The sequence below is a fragment of the Aedes albopictus genome, chromosome 1, assembly GCF_035046485.1.
Source record: "Aedes albopictus strain Foshan chromosome 1, AalbF5, whole genome shotgun sequence".
Classification (NCBI taxonomy): domain Eukaryota; kingdom Metazoa; phylum Arthropoda; class Insecta; order Diptera; family Culicidae; genus Aedes; species Aedes albopictus.
In genome coordinates, this window is record NC_085136.1 from 93,831,602 (window position 1) to 93,856,756 (window position 25,155).

The following is a 25,155-nucleotide window of genomic DNA, read 5'->3' on the forward strand; positions in this document are numbered from 1 at the left end:
CTCTTTGCAGACCAAAGTCTTAATTTTGCTGGCTTTGTAAATTCACTTTTAGCTTTCTGTTTGCTAGCTCACGTCTTGCTTTCACAACTGTTGCAAGGTAATTGCTGGATTCTTAATGGTGGTTCATGATCCAGGCCTTCGACCGTCCTGTAATCCGCCCATCCAATTTCACCCCATCATGGCCCCCTTTACACCACCCACAATGGCCGCCCAACATATCCTTCTGCGACGCCTGGTGGTAAGTAGCGGAACTAATTGCTGCGTTACCTCACAGTGGATGTTGGGTAGTGTCCATGTTTAGATATTTAAGGACTTCCTTGGTTTGACATAAAAATACAACGAAACACAAAATCACGAAAATCTCACAAATCTTGGACACTTCAACACACCACTGGTTACAATCGAGTATGTTTTAAACCCCCTCAACCATTCATCCATCAGCATGGGTCGCCTGACACCTTGGATTGTAGTTACCTGTTTGGCGGACTTTTACCCCCGGAACAGGTGGTCCGTAGTGCTATTCTAAGTCGACAGCTACACGAGGTTACTCCAAGTTAAGAACCCACGACTACTAATTCCCTAGACGGGAGCATCTAATCCTTCAAGCTTCGGAGTCACAAGACTATCCACATTCCCTGTGGGCGTAAGACTGCACTCGATTCCAGGATTTCTTTAGATATTCTTTACGAAATTCTTTCCGGAATCCCCCACAACAATCGCTTAGGGATTCGCAAGGAACTTCTACAATTTTTTCCCCAAAAAATCTAACAAGATTTTTTTTAATTACTCCAGAAATTTCTCCATAAAATCTCCCAACGATTTTTTTTTAGAAATCTCTTTAGTGGTTCCCTCGTATGTTCTTTAGGAAATTCTAACATGAGCCCTTCAGATACTCCTCGATTTAAAACTATTTTGAAAGCATTTTACAAAGATACCTTTATAAACCCTTCCATGGATTCCTTTAAAAACTCTATCTGAGTTTTCACCAGAAAATCTTCTAGACGTTCCTTTAGAAAATTCACTATGGATTCGTTCAAAAATTTATCTAGGATTTTCTTCAAAAAAAAAAATCTTTCAAGGATTCTTCCAGAAATTCGTTTAGAGTTTTCTCCAGAAATTTTACTAGGAGCTCCTTTAAACAAAACTTAAGGTATTCTTTTAGATAATCGTTCATTTCTTGTTTTAAAATTTCATCCTTGAATTTCTTTGGAAACCACTCCAAAATTTCCTTCAGAAATTCATTCAGATTCCTCTAAAATTTTCTTCAAGAACTCCTTGAAAAACTTCTGAAGATCTCTCTACTAATTTCTTCATAGATTTCATTAAGAAGCTTCCACAGAGGTTCTTCCGGAAGTTCCTCCATAAATTAGAATGCCAAATATCTTCCGAAAAAAAAAAACATTTTCTCATCGGTTTTTTTTAGAAGTTTCTCCAAAGCTTCTTCCAGACACGAAATTCCTCTAGAAAACTTCTCCTCCAGATATGTGTCCCGATGAAGTAGTTGTAGGACAAAAGGTCGAAAATCAAAAGATCGACGATCAAAAGTTCGAAAGGACAAAAGGTTGAAATTAAAAAAAAAACTAGACCAAAAGATCAAAAGGACAGAAGGCCGAAAGGTCAAAGTAACGAGAGGTTTGCGTGATTTTGTGTAAATCTTGGATATATAAATATAGCAGCTAGTATGCGTGTTAAGTTGTAAGAATTGACTAGCTCAGGGCTCCAACCTCAGGGTTGCCACCTACTTGCTACGAGTGGACATCAAGTATACCAAGAGACTGAGGAACAGGGGCGAAACAACACAAGACATCCAAGGACCTCTTCCCGTTAAAAAGAATGGCACAAACACAATAAATTTAGCTTATACATGTATTTCTTTTGACTTACAATCGTTTAAGGGGGGAATAATCGTTGCGGCCGTTCTGTTCTTGGTGGGTCCCATGGTGATGCATGCTGGCTATGGAGAGAGAGGTGGGTCGTGTTGGCTGGCTTTGTGGTGGAGCTGGCTACTTCGCTTGGTGACACGGTCGTAGGCTATTGAAGGCGGAGGTGGTACACAGTAGATCTCCAACGGGTACTTCTGGGGTTATGCTGGGACTCGACGTTCCCGGGCTCGCTCACGGCGCAGAGGCTCATCGGATATTGGGTTCTAGCTGGCTAGACCCTCACCTCAAAGACTACGGCCGGTGCAGCTCGTGGCATGTGGGCTGGCAGTGGCGTGACGCCCAGGGACCACCAGCCCGGAACTCGCCGAATCGTTCCTATCGTCCGATTGGGGAAGTTCTTGGTGTGGTCTTGTTGGCGCTAGAGGGTTTATCCGACGTTCCGCTTGCTCGCTCACGGCGACGTGACGCATTGGATCTTGGGTCTAGCAAGCTAAACCCTCACCTCAAAGACTTTGGTCACTTCTGTCCGTGGCCGTGTGGCGGTGCAATGGCGAGACGCACGAACAACCACCAGCAAGGGACTCGCCAGAATCCAGAATAACGGTCGCTTTCCTGCCCGGCGACCTGGGATGGTTTTCCGGTTAAGGGAGTCGCAATGGTCCGATTCAGCCCGTCCACGTGCACGAAGAGGATTCTCCGGGATTCGCTGAGCCGTATCCGATCGAAACGGGCTGGTCCAATCTTCCAGTTCGGTCTTGGTAACCAGGATAGCGCTGCTGAGTCCACGCGCCCGGAGGAGGCCCTCTAAGAACCTGTTCCCTTCGGACACTAGGGGCCTTGCTGATGACTTCGGCGTATCGGGAAAACTCCTCCGATTCTGACGTGAACCGTATCACGAACACTTTTTTTGATCGTTTTCAACTTTGAGTCACTCCCGTCGTTTCGTGAACCGTCCTTTGAAAAATGCGTCCGCTCGGTTCTAAGGTCGTCACTACTCTCCCTCCTTTCTTCAATATCAGCTCACATCACTCCTTCTCCTCTCTCCCTTCCTCCTCTCCATCCCTCTCTCCTTCTTTGCTTCTTCCGGGACTCAGTGATGACAACCGTCCCGACTAATAGTTCACGTAACGTCGAGGGGTTAGTGTTGAGGTCAGATTTTTATAGCAGTTTATATACACGTAGATATCTTATGCGTCTGTTTTATATACTTATCGAATTTAAACTAATTTAGACCAGTAATTGTTTAGAAGATTTCTGTTTTATGTTTTATGTTAGGATAGTTTAACAATCTGTAATTGTACCATAATTAAATCTTTTGTACCTATTTTAATTTAACAATCCATTGTCCTTGTCAAGACCTACGCTTCTCAAGAAATGTGGAAGATCTATGTACCTATTCCTATCCCTACAAAATCTTGAACACCCTGCCTTGAGCAACCCACTTGTTCCTAAGCCTTTGGTAACAAAGTGCAGGTTTTACCATCTAAACTCCCGACTGCCGGAAAGTAATTTAGGATCGGGTTCCACCACCCTATAAGAAAATCGCCATCATCCACCCATCGAAGTACCAAAACCCACCGCCAGATGGATGATTATATTTTTGGGTTTCGTAGCCATGAGGGGTGGCGTAATGAAGTCATTAACCTTCTTAAGTCGCGTGGCTAGCCAGTACCAGCACCACGCTTATGCTCAGTACAAAAAGCTACATTTTTTCGATGTGTTGTACAATAAACATAATACAACAGCGCGATCTCTCGAGGGTTAAGGAATACACAAATGGGATAAGGGTGTAATGGATCATTTGAAGTCAGAAGGTATCGTCCCGGGTGGTTAAGGGTTTAACATTGTTTTGCTTGGATTTTTGCGCTGAAATAACTATTAAAACCATGAAGGAATACATTGAAAATTATCTGGAGGATTAATATCTGAAAGTACTGCTGGAACACGTTCTGGAAAAAATGCATGGACACATTTTCGAAGACATCCCTGCCCCAATCTTTTGAGTAGATCTTGAAATACTGAAGAAGTTTCTGATGATAATTTCGAAAGAATCACTGTGAAAATTCAGAAACAATTACTAAAGGAATACATACATAATTTACAAGACTACTAAATAAATTCATAGCAAAATTTCAGAAGAACAGGAAAATCTGAAAAAAAAATGCAAATTCTTGTAATTCCGAATTTTCTGAAAAAAAAAACCGTGGAAAACACCTTCAAAAACCCACGAAACAGAACCATTCCATTCTCTTGAGATGTATCTTAAAACAAGTCTTCATTGGCGTATCTAGGATTTTTTCCTAGGGGGTGCCTAGGGGGTGCCAGTTTCAGAAGCTTCCAGTTTGCTTTTTTTTGTTAAAGGAATACCGATCTACCCTCAATTTTCTAGTTTAATAATATACTGCGGCGCGGGAAGAACTAACAAGTTTGCTTGGCGTTTTTTTAATTCCATTAACAAATCATTCGGAATTTTAGTCTCTCAAACATTTTCAATTACGTCAGCAGTTTTTTTTTTGGTAATTAATTCGACAATGACTTTAACAACTTCCTCGTGAATTATTTTGCAAATATCTTCGGAAATTCCATCTATTTTTTTTCGAGAATTTCGTCGGAACTTTTTTAATGTACTTACCTTACCGGTCAGGCTAAGGCCGGGGTGGCCTCTGCTGTACATAGTAGCCGCCTCCATTCCACTCGGTCCATGGCTGTTTGCCTCCAGTTCCGCACTCTGCGTAGGGTCCGCAGATCGTCCTCCACTTGGTCGACCCACCTAGCTCGCTGCGCACCACGTCTTCTTGTACCGGTCGGATGACTCTCGAGAACCATTTTAGTCGGGTTGCTATCCGACATCCTGATGACGTGACCCGCCCACCGTAGCCTCCCGATTTTCGCGGTATGGACGATGGTTGGTTCTCTCAGCAGCTGATGCAGCTCGTAATTCATTCGCCTTCTCCAAGTCCCGTCTTCCATCTGCACTCCGCCGTAGATGGTACGCAACACCTTCCGTTCGAAAACTCCAAGGGCGCGTTGGTCCTCTGCACGTAGGGTCCATGTTTCGTGCCCATAGAGGACGACCGGTCTAATCAACGTTTTGTAGATGGTTAACTTCGTGTTACGGCGAACTTTATTCGATCGTAGAGTTCTGCGGAGTCCAAAGTAGGCACGATTTCCTGCCACAATGCGCCTCTGAATTTCTCTGCTGGTGTCGTTATCGTCGGTCACCAGTGAGCCCAAGTACACGAATTCTTCAACCGCCTCGATTTCATCACCGTCGATATGAATTCGGGGTGGCGGGCGCGGTGATTCCTCCCTGGAGCCCTTTGCCATCATGTACTTTGTCTTCGACACATTAATGACTAATCCGATTCGCCTGGCTTCACTCTTTAGTCGGATGTACGTTTCCGCCATCGTCTCAAATTTACGAGCAATAATATCAATATCATCGGCGAAACCAAGCAGCTGAACGGACTTCGTGAGAATCGTCCCACTCGTGCTATTCAGTTTTACTTCGGTATTTTCTTCAAGATTTCTTCAGTAATTATTTAAGGAATTCATATAGCCGATTCTTTCAGAAAACATTCGGCAATTCCAATGTTACTTATTTCGAGTTTTTTTGGAATTTCATTGACGATTCCTTTGAAAAAAAAAATCTTTCAGTCCATACAACTGTTATTTCCAGTAAATTTTTGTTTGCGCTTAATCTATTGCAAATCTAGCAGAATTTTTAGGTCGTTCTCACCAAAAAAAAACTACCATTGAGTTTTTCTTATTCCTATTCCCCAAATAAAATATTGTATTCCAGAAATTACTTCATCAATTTCACCAAGCATTTCTTTAGATTTTTTTTGCTAGGTTGCCATCAGAAAATCTTTCAATCTTCCAAAAATTATTTCAGAAATTTTCTCAAGGGATTTCTTTGGAAAATTCTTTAAGAATTACTTTAAAAAATTCTCAGAAACTCATTTAGGGATCCTTAAAAAAATAAAAAAAATAAATTCTTCTCCAGCTTTTCTTGAAATTTCGGAGTTCCTAAATTCTATCAGAAATTCTTCCAGGGAGTCTTTCAGGCAGTTATCTAGGAGTTTATTTAGTAATTAGGCATAGGAATTGTCCCGATATCTTTCAAAGATTTTTATTGAATAATCTTCCACAATTTCTTCAGAGTTCCAAAGTTTTCTTTGGAATTCTTATGGATATTCCTGCAAAAGTATCTTTTAGGATTAGGTACCGTAATCCGGGGTAACATTGATCAGAATTTTCGATCTTTCTTCAATAATTCTCTTGTTAAAGCAAACCTCACATGTTTTATATTTTCAAAACAAGTACTGGCCCTCTGAGTATGTGTTAAGCTACTCGAAAAAGTATTGTAAAACTTTAAAAACATGTTTAAATAGGTTTTTTAATCTAATTTTTGATTTTGTTGATTTGGGGTAACATTGATCATATCAGTGATCAATGTTCGTTTGTATTGAAAATACCCTTACTTGCTAAATTCGGGGTCGCTGATTTCGAATATGTTGTCCAAATTCTTACAAATTATGTACTTTTTAAATTATTTTAGGAATTAAATTCTCTAAACCACGAATAACGCCTAAAAATAGGCAATGGCTTAAGGAATTGATAGCCGACTTTTAACAAATCGTATATTTTACTGAAAAAGAGCATTTTCATAAAAGTTTCGTTTATTAAATCCAAATCTAGGATATCATATTGAAGTAATACAGTGATTTCAAACCTCATATTGTATCTAGTATTCACGCCAACCATGAATGTTTGACAATGTATCTCATTAGGTTACGAAACACAATTATGGAAAAATCGATTTATTTCAATGTTTATGAAATTCAATTTTCATGAATTGCATGTCATTTAATAGCTAAACGATAGCAGGTTACGATATACCATTCGATAGCAAAAACTAATTCAATGCAAAATGCTTGTTTGAACATTTCATGAGGTCGGTCAAGCCGATCAATGTTACCCCGCTGATCAATGATACCCCGGTTTACGGTACCTAGAAACTCTTCATTTTTGCAGTAATTCCTCCATAAATTCCTATGGAACACCCTGCAAAGATTCCGTAAGAAATCCAAAGAATTCCGTCAGAAATTCTTCCAGGGTTTTTTTAGAAAATCTTCTACAGCGTTCTTTACGAATTCCACTAAAGTTTCCTTCTGAAAGTCAGCTATAGATTTAAAAAAAAAACAAGAAATCTATCACATCGCTTAGAAAGTCTTCCATTCCGAAATTCTTCCATGCTTACTAAGCATTTTTCCACATATTTCTGCTAGAATTCCGCTAATTTCCTAATAAACTCTACCAGAAAACCGTAAATTTTAAATTCATTCAGAATATTCTCCAGATATTCCGTTACAAAATCTGCCTTTGATTCCATCCAAAATGTCTCTAATGGTTTCTTTTGAAAACTCTTCATGAATTCCTTCGAAACTTCCTCCAGGGATTTCTTCATAAAAACACAGAGAACAGACGTCCAAGCTAAAGCAGTGCGGTTGTGTAAAGCATTGAAACGGTTGTTTTAAAATAACTGGGAAAGTGACCATTACGCGGCGCTGTCACATTTCGAATAGGGGTACAACCCAGGTAACCACTAAGCACTGTTGTAAGCGTTGAAATAGCCGTCAAACAGCTTTTAATTGAAAATAAGCTCTATGCTAGTTTTTCAAATGCTTCTAAACACTATACACCGAAAGTCTTGAAATAGGCCGTATATAGGTACATAAGGCTATGTTGTAGTGCCTGTAAACTTTGTGCCTATAGGCCGAATATGAGGGCTGTCAATGCCGTTTGAATGCTTGTCGTACATGACGTTTGTATCGATAATCAAACAACCAAAACAAGAACCGATGAACGACGAAAAAACAGCAAGAATTGGCATTGGATTATGGAAGACTCGATATATTTCCCGGTGAACAAAAAATGTTTACAATTGTTGTCCTTTCTGTAAGTTTTTCGTATAAACGAATCTTAGCATAGTTTCATTCTATTTTGAAACGGTACGGAACAGCATTGTGAGGCCACATACCTCCGGACCTTTCCTGCTTGTTTCTTTTACAATTTTATCTCAGTTTCTGAGTTTTTCTCTCGGTTTTTCTCACCTGCATTTTGACCCCCCAACATCGTAAATTCATCCTAGTCCATTGTTTTAGAACCTTAGTTGAATCTTAATTTCTGATGATACACTTCTGCTCACAGAAAAAAATGATGCTGCTTCACGTTATCGATTTAAATATGGGTTTGAGCATATTGAATTTATGATGCACAGATGGAGTAGGCGGGAACATGACGGACATCTGCTTGAGAAGAGAAACCCGAGGGACTTCAGTTGAAATCTGGATCAGGCAGCAAAAAAAAAATCAACGCTGATGGAAGTCAAAGAAGCGAGGGAAGAATAGAAGAGATAAACAAATCTTTTTTTATATTTTTCCTTCGTTCCACTTTTGACAATTCTATCACCAGAGACTCGGTACGAACGGTTGGAATTAGCCGCTTATCAGCCGAATATTTCGCCAAAAGTGGCTTTTCAGCAGCCCTATTAAAATATGTAGTTCCTAATAGCTCTGTTAACCATGTTCTTTATACGCATATAGAGCCGACTTGGTACCATTTTTTACTGCCTAGCGGTTACTTGGGAAATTTGCCGTTGCTTTGCTTTTGGCGCTAGTATTGCCACGTGTGCAGCCCAGTATAGTTCCACCGAGGAAATGTGTTGGTTTTACTAGGAAAACAATAATTGTATTGTTGCTCAACTCATTTTTAATTGAAACTGGTGAAACTAATTATCAATGGGTTGCTCAAAATTTATTGATGAATTAGTGAAATAATCATGAACATCTTGTTATTTGAGCAAATACAGCACAGTCTCTGAGTAGGAAAAATTAAAGGTGCGCTAGTGAAATCCATGTGCCAAATCCATGCGCTAGTGAAATCCATGGGATCACGCTACGGCTCTGTTACTGCTTTGGGAACTTTTTAGGTAATGCTTTAAAATCTTTTTCGGCAAATTCCTTATAGATATCCCTCAGGAATTTCTTTGAAAAAATCTTCGGTAATTATTTCAGAATTATTTCGAACATCCCTTCAGAATTTGCTTGAAAATTGCTTCGGCAATTCCTTTTGGAACTCATTCTAAAATTCCATCAGAAATTCCTTTGATAATTTTGCTAATAATTCCTTTAAGAATTTCGCCGGCATGGTATTTGGAAAATTGTTCGGTAATTTCTTAGAAAATTACTCAAGCAATTCTTTGGAATTTTTTTTCAAAATTTTTTTGGCATATTTTCCGATTTTCTGAAAACCCCTTTGAGAAAAAAATGTTTTTATTACTTGTAACAAGTTTCATGGAAATTTTCTTCGGAAAGCTTCCATAATTTCTTCAAGGATGCCTTTAATAGTTCTTCTAAGAGTTCTTGATATATTCCCAAAAAAAAATCTGGATAAATTGCCATCAAAATTACCTAAGAAGTTTCTAAAACAGTTGCCAATTGTTTGGAAACTTCTTATTTAATTCTGATGGAAATGTATCCTGCAATTTCTTTGGGAATTTTTCAGGATTTTTTTGGATTTATTATGGTTTTTTTTTATTGAGAATCTTTTTGAGTTTTTCTTTGCAAATTGATTCGGCAACACCATTCCGCAACATCACAATTCCGTTGTAAATTATGAATTTTTGAATTTCCGAAGGAACTATCAGGGAATTTGCAAAGGAATGGCCGAAGAGATTCGCAAAGAAATAGCCGAAAAATCCCCAAATAATATACAAAAGAAATTGTGAAATGAGTTCCCATGGAATTATAAAAATAATTGTTTGCGAAACTTCCAAATACTGCCAAGGGAATTTTCAGAGGAATTACCGAAAAAGCTTCCAATGAAATTGCCGAAGATCTGAAAGGCATTACTGTAAGATTTTGCACATAAATAACAAAAGGAATTCTCAAAGAAAGTGCTGAACACCGAAGTAATTCACAAAGGAATCGCCGAAAAAATTATCGATGATGCAGCCAAAGGAATACCCCAAGAAATTTCCGAATTAATTAAAAAAGACAATGCAGAAAAAAATTATAGACATATTGCCGAGGCAATTTTTGGAAGCAATAATTATAAATACACTGAAATCATAAATAACTACAAAAGAAATTGCCATCGAATTGCCAAAGAAGTTTGCAAAGAAACTGAAAAAGGAATTGTGGAAGGAAATTTAGATGAGTTGCCATTGAAATTTCAGAAGAAATTTCCAATGAAATTGCTGATCAAAAAACCAAGCTCGTCGCATACAGCGCGAGCGTGGTGCAGTTTTAGGGTCAATGGTTAAATTAAAATTAATCACCCGAACCACTGCCAGAACCGAAAAACTGATACACATTTCATATAGCATCTTAGGATAATCCTATTTGAAGGGTCTTGAACAAATTAATCAGAAAACCATATTTTTAGTGCTTAAATTATAGAATATAAGTCCAAAACGCTAATACGCAAAATTATCAATGAAGTCATTGCGTTTGTAGCTTTAGTTTTGTTTAAATGCGCCATCAATAAATATTGGAAGTATCGTGTGAAGTTTTAATTTCAATATCAACGAATATCAAGGCTAATATCAAGGCAAAATTCTAGGGGGTGCCAAATTCATTCTAGGGGGTGCCAGGCACCCCTGGAACCCCCCCTAGCTACGCCAATGCAAGTCTTGTAGAAATACTCTAATTAAAGCCCTAAACGATATTTGAAAAAAAAAAAAATCCTGGAGCACTTCACGAAGGAATTCCTAGAGGTATCGTTAGAGAAATTTCAGAGAAAATGAATAGATGAATACACAGCGAATATCCTGCAAGAATCTTTTTATAAATTTCTGGCGAATCTCTGCAAAAACTTCTAAAAATCCCTCAAGCATTACCGTAAAAATCCTAAGAAGAATCACCGTTATATTTCTGAAGGAATTGTTGGAGGAATTTCTTTTTGTTTCTTCAATCACTGAACTTAATTTACAGCTCTTTTGTCCACTGCGTGAGTGATTCCCATTGGCAGCTATACTTACACTTCGTAAAGCGCATAGATGTATTCTATTATAATTCTATTCTATCGAACTGGTTGCCTTTGCGCTGCTGTCACTTTTTTTATACCCTGTTCATGGTAGACTGATGAGCACGAGAATGTTACTATATGGTCTTGTTCCCTTTCCAGTCCGATTGAGGGCAATTATGAGTTGCTGTTAGCCGAAATCCAAGTTTCCGAGTAGAACAAATCCAGTTAACATCTAGATCCAGTAATAACTTTAACTTTCCATTGAATTTGATTTTCATTGAACATGAAATAAAACAATTGTATTGGATCTCTGGAACTCATATGTTGAACGCATCCTTAAGCTGGTTCATCCTTATGTAGACATGATTATCGCTCATTGAACCCCCTGGAAACCTCTAAAATCCACTTAAACACACTGAAACCATCCCCTAAAACCCTCTGGAACACCTCTGAAACTACTCTGAATGTCCCTAAAAGTCCTTAAAAACCCCTGTAACGCTCTTCAAACTCCCTGAAACCTGCTGGGATGCCCTGGAACGTCCATGGAACCACATGGTAGTCTCCCAAAACACATTGAATCCCACTGGAATACCCCTGTGATCCCCTGAAACCCCTTAAACATATCTGAAACTTTTTGAAACGTCCCTGAAACTCCTTAGGAACCGATATAAACTAGTTCCGCGTTAAAAATCTCGTTAATAAAGACAAAAAACTACTTAGGAATCCCAAAATTGCCCCTAAAAACTCCTCATATCCGAAGAAACACCCTGAAAATGCCTGAAACTCCATGGAACTCCCCTGAAACCCCTGCAACACCTCTGGAACGCCCCTGGGACCCCTCGAAACTCCCTAGAACACCCCAAAACTTCCTGGAACGCCCCTGAAACCATTTGAAAACCTCATGAAGATGCCTGGCACGCTCTAGAACGTCTCCATAACACCCCCCTCCCCCTCATAAAACCCACTGGGACATCCTTGAACGTCAGTGGTACTCCTTGGAAGCCCTGGAATGCACCTCGGTTTCCTGAAAGCCCGTGAACACCCCTGAAAACCCTTGAAACACCTGAAACTTCTCGGAATGCCTCTGATACCTCTTGACAATCTCTGAAACGTCCCGAAAAGCCCATAGAACGCTCCTGGATCTACCTGGAATACCCATGAGACGCTTCTTAAGCTCCCTGGAACCCCTTGGAACGCCCATAAACCTTAGAAACCCCTCGAACGTTCCTCAAGCCTCCTGAAACCCGAATGGAGCACCCGATGGTAATTTAGTTGTCATAAGGTATTTCAAATCTTATCGATCTATATCATCTTCCCCTCAACCACAAATATAAGCATCTCTGCTGTACATATGTACGACGAGCGAAAGCTTTTTTCTTTGTCTGTATTAACGAGATTTTTAACCCTAGGCTAGTTCATCTCGGGACCCACGCTTTACTTCCCTTCCGAAGGAAGAACTCACATTTTGTGAGTATGTTGGGAGTGGGATTCGATCCCAGGTCCTCGGCGTGATAGTCAAGTGTTCTAACCACCACACCAGGTCCGCTCCGCGATTTATTTATTGTTTGAAACTACTTTATGACAACTTAATTGCCGTGTCATTAATTGGCTCGGTAGCTTAGTAGCTCTAGTAACTATGGTGTGGTTTTGATATTTGTGGCCGGATTGTCAGCAAAGCTTAAGGCTTCTTTCGTTACTGCAATTTTTTTAAATAAATTAAAAAAAAAAAACTGTGCAGTTTTCGTGTCATCAGCGGTACAAGCTTTTCAATATCTGTTTTTAAATAGATAATGTGATCTACTTAAGGTCCCCAAATTAATAACATAAACCGTTTTGAGGCATGAGACGTTTGAGAGGTGTTTTAGGAGGCTTCGGAGGTTCTCGGGCCATTTTCAGAGCCGGCCCAAAGCGTTTCATGGCGGCTCAGGCCATTTCAAGAGGTTTCAGAGGGATTTTTGGGGACTTAATAGGCTTTAGGATGTGAGTTTCATAAAGATTTCATGGGATCATCAGAGACGTTTCATGGCATTTTGGGTGATTTAAGAGAGGTTTTATGGGGCTTCAGAGACTCTCAGGTAAGTTTCACGGAGATTTCAAGGGGATTTCAGAGACGTTTCAAAGCGATGCAAGGCGTTTCAAGTTCAAGGCGTTTAGATGCGTCTCAAGGCGCTTCAAAAGGTTTCAGAGGTCTTAAGAGGCTTCAAAGACTCGCAGGTGAACTACACGGAGATTTAATAGGAGTTTCAGATGTGTTTGAAGGCATTCCATGGTGTATTAGGGCTTTCAGGAGTTTTCAGAAGGATTTCAGGGGCCCTCTTTTGAATTTCTTGAAGTTTCCTAAGAATTTAAATGGCGTTAAGGCATTTAAATGCGTTTCAGGGCGTTTTAGGAGGTTACAGACGGGTTTTAAGAGAGGCGTTTCAAAACGTTTCAAAGCGTTTCAATGCATTTCAGGGCGTTTCTGGGGGTATCAGAAAGGTTTTAGTGGGACTTTAGAGGCTCTCATGTGAATTTCACGGAGATTTTATGGAGGTTAAGAGGCGTTTCGTAGCGTTTCAAAGTCTTTTAAGGCGTTTGCATGCGTTTCAGGACGTTTAATGAGGTTTCTGAGTGGTTTAAGTGGGCTTCAGAGGCTCGCAGGTGAATTTGTTTGTGATTTCATGGCGGCTTCAGAGGCTCTTCAAAGGGTTTCAATGCGTTCCAGGGCGTTTCAGGAGGTTTAAAGTGTCTCAAGTGTTTTTCACGAAAATTTCATGGGGGTTCCAGAAGCGTTTCAATACATTAGTAGATCAGATGGCCTGAACTCCTGGAATTCTCGAATACTCACATACAATAATAGAACTTAAGGTTCGATTAAACACAGTCTGAGTCTATATGAGTATGAGCCTCATCCATAATGCCCTTAGATACAACTAGTAGATCTCGTTGATCCGATGACCTATACTCAAGAGCTTTATTGTAGTTTTTCAAACAAATAATGAATTCTCCACTTGACGTGCGGTCAGTTACGCGAGGATATGCAATAAACACCAGAGTGTTCTTGGATACTTCTATACAATCATAGAACTTTAGACTTGATAAAACATAGGCGGCCTAAGGCTGTGTGAGTATGAACCTCATTCATCTTGCCCTTAGAAACAACTTGTAGCTCTTGTAGATTCGATGATTTTTATTCATGGGAGTTCTTGGAGACGCTGGGGAATCATTGAACTCACCACTGATTACGCTTGTAGGTCAGATGACACAAATTCCAGAAAGTTTTTGGATACTTCTATACAATCATAAAACCTAAGACTTGATAGAACATAGATGCCAGAGGCTGTATGAGTATGAACCTCATGCATATTGCTCTTTGATACAACGTGTAGCTCTCGTACATTCGATGACTTTTACTCAAGGGAGTTCTTGGAGACCTTTAAATAATCATTGAACTAATCACTTAATAGATCATAGCTACATGAGGCTGTGCAAGCACAAAGTTCATTCATAATGGAGAAATAGATCACTGATTAAGCTTGTAGATCAAATGGACTAAATTACAGGAAGTTCTTGAATACTTCTGTACAATCATAAAATCTAAAACTTGTTAGTACATAGATGCTAGAGGATGTGTGAGTATGTAACTTTCCAGCCGACACACGATCGCATATGAAGTTAAATAGGATGCTAAAGGGCTAAAATATAAACAACTCATAGAAAATTCATCATTTTCCATACCAAAATCAGAAATTTCCAATAAAGAAGTAAGGGTGGGAGCAATAATAAACTATAAAATTTCCATAAACAAATCAAAAAGTGCATAAATAAATCAAAATTTCCCATAAATAATTGATTTTCGAGCAATAAAAAATGTCGGAATTTCCCCAAATAATTCAAAAATTTCAATAAATAACTACAGTAAAACCTCCATGAGTCGATATTGAAGGGACCATCGACTCAAGGAAATATCGAGTAGTGGAACAAAAATCCTTTGGGAAGCTTTTTGAGGGGACCATCATAGTAACCCAGAAATTATTTTCCAGTATGGAAAAATTTACCTCCATGAGTCGATATCGAGTCAAGGAACATCGACTCATGGAGGTTCGACTGTACATTTTTTTCCAACAGAAAAGTTTAAATTTTCCATAAATAAATCTGATTTTTCCATAAATAATTCAAAAATTCCCAATTGAAAAACATCAAAAAAACAACTGAAAATTTAGCAATATATACGAAACAATGTGTAAAGTAAAAGTTTCGGCCGAGCCATGCGGCGAAGCCGCAAAGAGGATTGAGGAACTGAGGCGGCAGAAGGCCGCCGAAGTTTCCGAAATCCGACGCGCCGTAACTGCGTCGATTCGGATCTAGGCAATCCACAGATCCAAGAATTTGCCCGGTAGAATGCGAACAGAGATGTTATCCCTTTTTAAAGTCCGACGAGCGTTAGCGAGTTCGGACAGCAAGCGATTGTCTGTTTAATTGCACACATAGTTTCAGTCTTTCTAGCATAATAGTTCTGTGATGTAGTATGTTCGAATTTTTTTGTTGGAAAAATGTAGTTTTTTATTGCAATTGTTGATTTATTTGTGGAAATTCTGGCATTTTTTATTGCTCGAAAATCAATTATTTATGGGAAGTTTTGATTTATTTATGCACTTTTTGATTTGTTTATGGAAATTTCATAGTTTATTATTGCTCCCACCCTTACTTCTTTATTGGCAATTTTCGAATTATTTATGGAAACTTTTGAATTTATTATGGGGCGTTTAATTGGCTGCCATGCTAAAGTGGAGGCGATATGCGTACTCTTTATACGCGGTTAAATGGAAGCATATACGTATATGGCAGGGTGGCCAGTGAATTTCAGATTTTGATTTCCCGGTTTTCTCCCGGTTTTTTTCCCGAAATTTTCATTTTTTCCCGGTTTTACTTGCTTGTTTACTTGTGTTGAATAATCAGTTCAGGAGCTGTTCCAGGATAAATTTCAGAACTAACATATGTTTGAATTTTCAATTAAACTCCTGGGTGAACTACAAGAGATTCTTTTGGGTAAAATTCAGAAATAATCTCTTAAGAATTTTAATTCCTGATGACATTTTTTTTTGCAATGCCAATGAAACATAGGTTTCTGTAAAAACTGTACATGTACATTTTTGCAACTGTAAAGTACTTTCACATTTCTTCTCATTTTTAGTTTGAACGTCAAAACATCATTTCCACTAGAATTGATACAGTATGCCTGATACTTGTGTTAAAATTTTGAAGATGTTTCATATCAACTTAATTTAAACAACATGTTCAGATTCAGCCATTTTTGGCACACAGGCTTCTTTGAAAAATATTCAAACTTTTGATGGAAAGCAATTATATAACAGAAATGCTTGCATGAATCGCCCAAGAAACCGTTTTTCTTACGCAGTACGCAGTTGCAAAGGAATGACAATTCAAATGGCTGTCACTGTGGAATTTTTATTCCAGGAATTGGTCTAAAACTTTCTTGAGCGATTCCTTTTGAACACGAAACTGGCCTTTGCTGAATTCCTTTGAGCAATCGTTAATTACTTTTAACAATTTAACATTTTTTTTTCAGAAAGCCTATAGGCTTTATTGTTTTGTGTTCGTCTCTCATGTTCCATATAATAACATTATTTGTTTTAGTAACACTTGCCAAAAAAAACTGCTTAGAATTACGTTTGGCCAAGTAAAAATACTGATTCTAGGTTTCAGTTTAGTTGTACATAACTGTTGTTAAAATTTAGCCAACGACAACGTCCTATTTACTCCATTTAGTCTGTCTTACATCAATTCCTTGTTGCTGTTGTTAAAATACATTTCCCACAATTTCAATTTGATGTAGGCAAGTGAAAAGAAACATGTGAGTGCCCTTGTTAGTTTTTTTAGCATTATTGTATTTTGGTGACATCGATACAAGACTAATTCAGAGGAAGATTGCCCTTTACTAAAGATTACTGAAACTCTTTACATTATTACGCAGGAATTATAAATTATTGTTTCTTCTTAATTTGCTGAAAACTAAGAATAAAAACAGTTATAACTTTTAAAATGACTTAACAGATCGACTTCAGCAACCGATATTATGATTTTAAAATTCTCAACATCTAAATATAACGCAAGTCGTATTTTCAATAAAATATATCGAAATATTGCAACTTCTGTTAAACCAGCAACATGCTTGGCATTACAGATTATTTTCATGGATGATAAAAAAGTGATTAATAATTAGAAATAATAGAGCAGTATGGAATTATTCCTGGAAATGCAAAATTTTCCCGGTGGCAATCTGAATTCCCGAATATTTCCCGGTTTTTTCCCGGTGATTCCGAATTCCCGGCTTTTTCCCGGTTCTCCCGGTTTTCCCGGTTCGCTGGCCACCCTGGTATATGGCCTCCACGACTTCGTGTTGGCTGGGTTGGGTTAGTCATAAAACTCTTAGAGACTACCAAAAATGAAGGTAGATCTAATGACGTATACTCAAGTTCTTGGGTACTCTCGAAATTTTCAGAAAGTATTCATCATTTGAATAGTTTTGAGCGTTTGGCGAATCACCCTAACGCAACTAATCGATGTGTTCAGTACAGAACAAATTGGGAACTCACAGTTCCGATTACCATAAATCGTGAACATGACTCAGCTAAAACGACCAGAGAATTAGGCACACCAACTAAACCAGTTTCACTTTTCAATGAACTTCACCAGATGAAGTCGCGTCCTTGCCAAAACAACAGCTCAACGTCGCAACAACAACAAACCCCGTGCCATCGAATCAATGTCACAGCTACCTGCTGGACCGATTTCCATCTCGTTGAAAGCCCACATTTTGCCTAAGCTTCGATTCTAATCCTCGCGTGCAACTCATCGTCGGTGTCGATTCGACCCGATCCGCCGATCAAGGGTTCCTCGGTTCGCCTCCTTTTCGGTGTCACCTGCCGACGACGACGACGACGACGCCTCCAAGCAAACCCTCAGATGCTCTAGATCGGACCACCGACGGAAGGTTGAAGCGGCGCGGCTATAGAACCTTCCTCGGGGCCGGGCGGCTATGACTACAAAACGGGTGGTTCCTTTTAGTTAGTAGTTCACTTTACCATTTAGCACCATTGGATCAGGTTTGTGTTGAGTTGGAGAGTTGGTGGGACTGGATCGATCGGATTAGTTGTTGAGACATATGCAAACAGTGGAGATTGGAGTGAAGCTGTCTCCAAAGAAAAACCAGTTTTCCTCCAGTCAACGAGATATTGTAGAAACGGTTGCGGCGGAGTAACAGCATCAAGAGCAGAAGCAGGTAATTTGTGTTTATTAGCTTTTTGGGTGCAGGGCCTATTCACCACTTCGACTGAAGTGCGGGTGATTTTCACCACACTCTCTTGGTGAGAGTGGGTGATCGACTGATCGAGCTCCCGTGTTGGCAGGGTTCCTTGCAATCTTTAGATTGACAGTGACTGGTAGAAGATTGACCTTGGTTATGTAAATCCTGGGAAATTTGCAGAACAGTACATAGAAGATTGTAGATTTCATCTGTATGGGAGTTGGTCGCATGAAACATTCTCAATTCCATGGATGTTCAGGGTTTTCCGATGACTTGGCAACGCTGTCGAGCTTTCGTGCGTGACTCTCTTCTAACGTCGATGCGAGAGAGTAATCTTTCCCCAGAGAAGAGAGTGAGCTTTTTTGCCGAAATTTCAGCTAACGATCACGATCGTCGCGATCGTCAAACGGTGGTGAAGGTGGGAGTCGGCCGCCCGACGATCGATCACCCTCGCTTTCGTTTGGAGCCGCCAGCAGCGCAGCGCTCGGAAAGCTACCTCGGCCGTGAGCTTTCCGAAGCCCGACTGCTGCTGCTGCACCGCACTGCACCAGCTGGTTGAGCCACACAAAAAAAGTGGCGAATGCGGCTGCGGCGGCTATGGAAAAAAGGCAAAAAATAACCAAATTGATCGCGATCAGTGATTGCCTTAGCCCGTGTGCGGTTTCTGCTCGAGGTGTTCGACGCCGCGGCAAAAGGCAACTCCGGCTGGGGCCAACCGATCATTACGCCGTTTGGATTGGTTTGAGGCACACCTCGCGCGGGCTCACATCACACATTGGACCTACTTGGAATATTGTTTGTGTCGATTCTTTTTTTTATTGCATTGCATTGCATTTCCTTTACATACCTGTCACGCTCTGTTTAACCCGCCCCAAACTAACTTCCTTTTTCGTTGAACGCTTTCTTTCACCGTGTATTTCGCAGACTGAAGTGTCCAGCTCAGAGGAGAACCCACCGGGACAATCTGCCGCCACCGCCAAGGAACCAGTATTCGAGCAGTGATTCGACGATCTTCCGAAACTTGAAACCATGAAGCCATTCAGTTGGAGTACGAGTGTGTTGGTGGTCCTGTGCCTTGGCGCCTGCGCCCTGGCCGCTCCCAGCAATGTCCGGGTGAAGCGCGGCGACACCGAACTCAGCGACGTCGAGCTTGTTGGAGCCGAGGTTAGTGGTGATCTCTCTGTACCTACTCTCTATGACCTTATTCTATTGATTTTGAACGATCATCAGTTGATCCGTTTCGCAACTTTCCCAACAACCCAATTGACTTTTTCAAAAGATCACTCAACCGCGCGAAGTCTCGTCATCCACGCTTGATCGAAAGTGTCCGCGCAAACTCGCGCCGAATTTCGGTCGGAACAGCAGTGCGAACAAGTGAGTGAACAAGTGAAAGGACGCATCAGTTATCGCCTCGGAGTCAAGGTCACTCGCGCGCCGTAGAAGGCTCGATCGTTGCAGGCAAGTGAGTGAGTGACATTGTGCGCACCGCCGATCGCTTTGCATACACGCTGGCAGGTGTTAATTGTTGCGGGCGCGCGCGTACTTGGTAAGGGGCGAGTGGGCGTATGGGAAAACAGCGTGCTGGGCCGGGACCGTGATGATGCTCTATTGTTATTGCGAGAGAAAGAACACGTGTCCGTACCCGTTTCAAGTTCAATCATAATTAGAGCCGCACGCCGAAGATAAGCATCTCAAGTTCAACAATTGTGTGATAAGCCGGAAGATCAAGATCAACCTGCCGTCGCCGCCGCCCCGCGCCGCGATCGATGGGGAGTTGATCGCGATGCGATTGCTGTGCGGTGCATGCTTGTGAAATGCGCTGCGCATTCGGGTGCAGTTATGCGTAATTGCATGCTGGAATGGCGACGATCGTAGTACGGATGGGTACGGTAGCATCGCGCCTCGATAATGATCGGCAGGAAGTGATTTGGCACAGCGATCAATGAGTTGCGTTCAAGTGATTCGGGTGAAATACCCGTTTGATTTCCTAGTTAATGGAAGTTTTTTTTTCGTGAGTGGCGAATGATAACTTAATGTGTGTTTCCATCGATCGATTTGTGTTTCCTTGCTGATATGTTAATGTGGGATTATCATTTTATTATAATTTAATAAATAGGTAATTTGGACTGAGAGTTACTTATTAGTGTTTTCTATGAATCTCCAGCCAGCTTAAGGTTAATCCTTTAGCGACGGATATGATTTCCGGTTAAGTCAAAGATCTTTCCGAATAGGAGAGTTTCCAGACTCAGTACACTGAAGGTAAACTAACAGTGTAGTGGAATTGATTGCAGTATTGAGAGGGCTCCAACTGCAGATAAAATCCCGAATATGGCATTCCATGAATACCCCGATCAGAACGGGAGTCGAACCCGCCGTCTCCGGATTGGCAATCCATAGCTCTAATCACTAGGCTAGTTGGAGACCCTTTTCTAGAATCTTCATAATTTGTATCTGGAGGTTTCTCCAAGAAATAATTTGTCGATAATTCCAGAGACGGGCTTGGTGGTCTAGTGGCTACCGCTTCTGATTTATATGCAGAAGGTCCTGGGTTCAATCCCTGGCCCGTCCCTTTCCTCCTACTTTGTATCTTTCTATATACTTTCTCTCTGCTCTCTACATATACAACTCATGTATATAAACATGTTCATAGCCGTCGCTAGAACAGAAACGGGTTGAAAAAGCCGTTTCCCTTCCTTCCAAACTTTCACAGCACAGTGTCACAATCCTATTAGAAAAACGCCTACAAGTTATGCAATCAAGCGAACTGTGCCGCACATCTTTAAAATAATAAAAACACACAATTCTATCACCTTCCCCTGGTATCCACACACCAATGTGTGAACCTTCTGCCAACCAATTCCCACCAACACTCCAACATCCGCATGAATTTGTGCTGGCGCAGAGGTATATTCGGCCAGATGTGGATACAAACGATTGCAATCATCACTTCCTTACCCCTACCCCACATTGACCTGCAACCTGACGTGGCAGGCGCCATTGTCGCCTAAAAATAGAAGATCACCAACGCTCACACACTGAAGATGCCTGCTAGTCCCCAACAGTTATCTCATTGGTCCTTGTGTGAGTGTAGCTGGTCTGGCGATACTGGAGTAGCATCCACGGGCGGTCAATCAAGCTCAAGCTCAAGCTCAATTCCAGAAATGCCATTAGGGATTCCCTCCTAGAAATGCCTGCTAAGGATTCCTGAAAAAAGTCACTTCTGAGTTTTCTTCCACGGATGCCTTCAGTGGAATCCTCAAGAATCATTTATGGACTTTTGGAAGTCCTTCGCAAACTCATTTAAAGATTCATCCAGAAGTTTAGTCCGGGATCCAGCCCAAGCAGCACACATGTCACAAAGAAGTATCGGCAGCACAGATTTTTGGTTGTACCGGAGCTGCATTCATGTAATACTAACACAAAGGCAGAATAACTTGAAAATGACTCGTGTCCAACCAAAAACCTGCGCTGTCGACACTCTTTTGTGACATGTGTGCTGCTTGAGAGGGATTCAATCTAGAAATTTCTCCAGAAACTCCTGAAGGATTCTCGCAAGCAACTCCTGAAAGGTTTCTAGAAAGTGTTCCTGTAAGTTTCCCAGAAAGAACTTCCGAAGTATTCTCATATTTTCTAAACGAATACCTGGAGGACTTCTAGAAATATATCCTGGAATAAGATAAGGAACGCCCAGAGAGCACACATGAGAAATTTTTTTAGAAGAAACTCCTCAAAGATTCCAAGAAAAGGCTACTTGAATATTCGCAGAAAGAATATTTGCAGCATGCTCGGTAAGAAACATAAGCAAATTTCCACAGAAAACACACTTAGAAATACAGGTACTCTTCTATATAACGTACAAAAAATAATTCTCTTTGTACGTTATATCGAAGTGTACGTTATTTCGAAGCAGAGAAAAATTTAATATTTTTCATGCTAGTGTTGATGTATTCGACGTGAAATTAACCCCAATTAATGATTTCGATGACATTTACAAAACCAATAATAATAAACTCTAATTAATCCACCTAGCGGTGATGGTGCCTTTCTCGTGCTTTAAAATATCCTTTCAACAAAACTCGAGCGACATGTTGATGACATTGACATAAATACAAAATGAAAACTGCTTGCTAAATCTACTCAATTTGGATACATTTTATATTAGCATATTATCCAATATTCAGAAAATATAAGACAACGATCCAAAACTCAAACCAAACAAGTGTCATGAAGCCGCTTAATTTTGAAACGTCATTTTAGATTTTCCGGTCATCATTTTATGACTCCGGATATCTACCCCAAATAAACTAACCGCCATCTTGAACATTGAGACACCATTTTGGATGTTCTGGTATTCGTTTTTGGACTCTGCACCTAAAATTACATAAAATAGTCGCCGTATTGAATTTTGGCATGTCGTTTATGATTTTCTGGTTATCAGTTTTAGACGAAGACCGGCATTCTTCCCCATTCAAACTATAGTCATATTGCAGACCTTGTGAAACAGCGCACAGCTTGGGTTTTCTGATTACAAATTTTGAATTCTGGACATATTTTCATACAAAATATGCCCATTATGCAAGAATTAAAAATCCTATAAAATAAGCACTAACTTGAATACTGGGCCATTATCTTGGACTTTGGACCGCTATTTTGGATACTCTGGTGGACTCCAAACAAATTTCCCATACCAAATACACTTATTTTACATAGTTTCAGAGCTCAAAATTCCTTAAAACAGCAACCATCTTCTGTTTACGCGATCAAATTCTTATTTATCCATTCAACGTTGACCAATCCTGCTATAACTTTACACCTTAAGAATCTGAAATGGTACAATTTGATAAGATCGCTTTAGTTTTGTCTATATTTTGTTCTCATATATGAGAGCTTAGACCTATACGTCACTGTTGTTCATACCTAATGTTTATCAGGCCATTAAACAAAGCCACGATTTAATTTTTCACATGAACGTTGGTTCTGCTACACAACAGCTAGTCTCTAATGTGATCTAAGGCTATTTTCTTGCTAACCGTTCATTAGATTATCAAAAAATCTGCGATCTGATGTGTCGTATGTATGGGTTTGGTTCATTTTTATACTTGGTAATTTCCGGTGGGATAGCCGGATCTGATTCCATGAGTCATGGACCATGACACTACCGGTTGTCCCAATTATGGTCTGAGAATATTTTATTGCTATTTATTCATCTTTACCTAATCACCGCGGTTTGATATATCGCATGAATGGGTTTGCTTCACTTTTACTTCTAACCACTTTCGAAGCCACAGCTGAACCCGCAACACTACCGGGAATCTAATGTGGTCTGACCCTATTTTTCCATCAGGTTGTCGATAAGTCGTGATCAGTCTTCGTTCTACTGCTCGTGTTGTGAGTAGGTAAGAGGTAACGATAGCGCACGAATGTAACAAAGCCGACTGACACCCGACTGCGGCAACGAAATGAAGGTAGTAAAAAGTGTCGAATGTTTACAAGACTGGTCGTGATTTGATGTACCGCATCCATGGGTTTGGTTAAATTTTACATTTTACTACCCGGATATGATTCCGGGTAACTACCGGCTGAACCAAATATGGTCTAACATTATTGTCTTGTTAACTGCTCATCGGTTAACCAAAAACGCTGCAAATTGAAGGTGTCGCATGCAGGGTTTGACAATTTCGACGGGATTCTCTGAACCAATTCAGGACCACTACCAGTGACGTAAGGCTATTTTCTAGCTAACTGTTCATCAGGTTATCGCAAAAGCCACGATTTGATGTGTTACATGCCTGGATTTGGTTCACTTTTACATTTGGCCTCTTCCGGCCTCTCAAAACCGATTCCGAAACACTTGCTGACCGTTCATTAGGTAATCTAAAAAGCCGCTATTTGATGTGACGCATGTACGGGTGTGTTTCTCTTTCAGATTTAACCACTTCGGCGGGAACCCCGGAACGGGTTCCGGAACACTACTGGTTCAGATATGATCTGAGATGGTTTTCCTGCTCATTGTCCATCAGGTCATCGAAAATGCCGTGGTTTGATGTGTCGCATGTATGGGTTTGGTTCAATTGTATATTTGGCCACTTCCAGTGGGACGCCTAGAACCGGTTCCGGAACACTACCGGTTCAGGTATGGTCTGAGATGATTTTCCTGCTCATTATCCATCAGGTCATCGAAAATGCCGTGGTTTGATGTGCCGCATGCATGGGTTTGGTTCAATTGTATACTTGGCCACTTCCAGCGGGACGCCTAGAACCGGTTTCGGAACACTACCGGTTCAGATATGATCTGAGACTATTTTTCTGCTTACCGCTCATCAGGTTATCGAAAATGCCGTGGTTTGATGTGTCGCTTGCATGGGTTTGGTACAATTGTATATTTGGCCACTTACAGCGGAACGCCCAGAACCGGTTCGGGAACACTACCGGTTCAGATATGGTCTGAGACTATTTTCCTGCTTACCGCTCATCAGGTTATCGAAAATGCCGTGGTTTGATGTGTCGCATGCATGGGTTTGGTTCATTTTGATATTTGCCACTTCCGGCGGGTCACCCGGAACCGGTTCCGGAACACTACCGGTTCAGATATGGTCTTAGACTATTTTTCTGCTTACCGCTCATCAGGTTATCGAAAATGCCGTGGTTTGATGTGTCGCATGCATAGGTTTGATGCATTTTCATATCTGGTCCCTTCCTGGGGTACCGTTCCGGAACACCTAAATGGCCATATCTCCGGAACGGCTGAACCGATCCGAACCATTTTCAATAGGAAACAATGGGACCAGATTCCGCGTCGAATGAACCGTCGGTCATTGAAATCGGATGAGGTTTACTGCCAAAAAGTGATGTGAGTTTTTTTGTACACACACATACACACACACACACATACACACACACACACATACACACACACAGACATCACCTCAATTC

At 40.5% G+C, this 25,155-nt stretch overlaps 1 protein-coding gene across 6 annotated transcripts in view; it reads left to right on the plus strand.

Moving 5' to 3' along the window:
• The window catches only part of LOC109427360 (salivary glue protein Sgs-3), a 155,274-nt gene that overhangs the window by 41,084 nt on the left and 89,035 nt on the right, over positions 1-25,155 (plus strand). For 3 of the 6 annotated variants that reach the window (XM_062845049.1, XM_019702895.3, XM_062845050.1), the window contains one exon: positions 19,147-19,386. In XM_062845049.1, the coding sequence (XP_062701033.1) occupies positions 19,252-19,386 (135 nt within the window). In that variant the 5' untranslated portion in view covers positions 19,147-19,251. Of the gene's footprint in view, positions 1-17,988; positions 18,199-18,620; positions 19,018-19,146; positions 19,387-25,155 lie in introns of those variants that run through there. The other 3 variants (XM_019702896.3, XM_019702894.3, XM_019702897.3) reach the window with 3 other exon arrangements.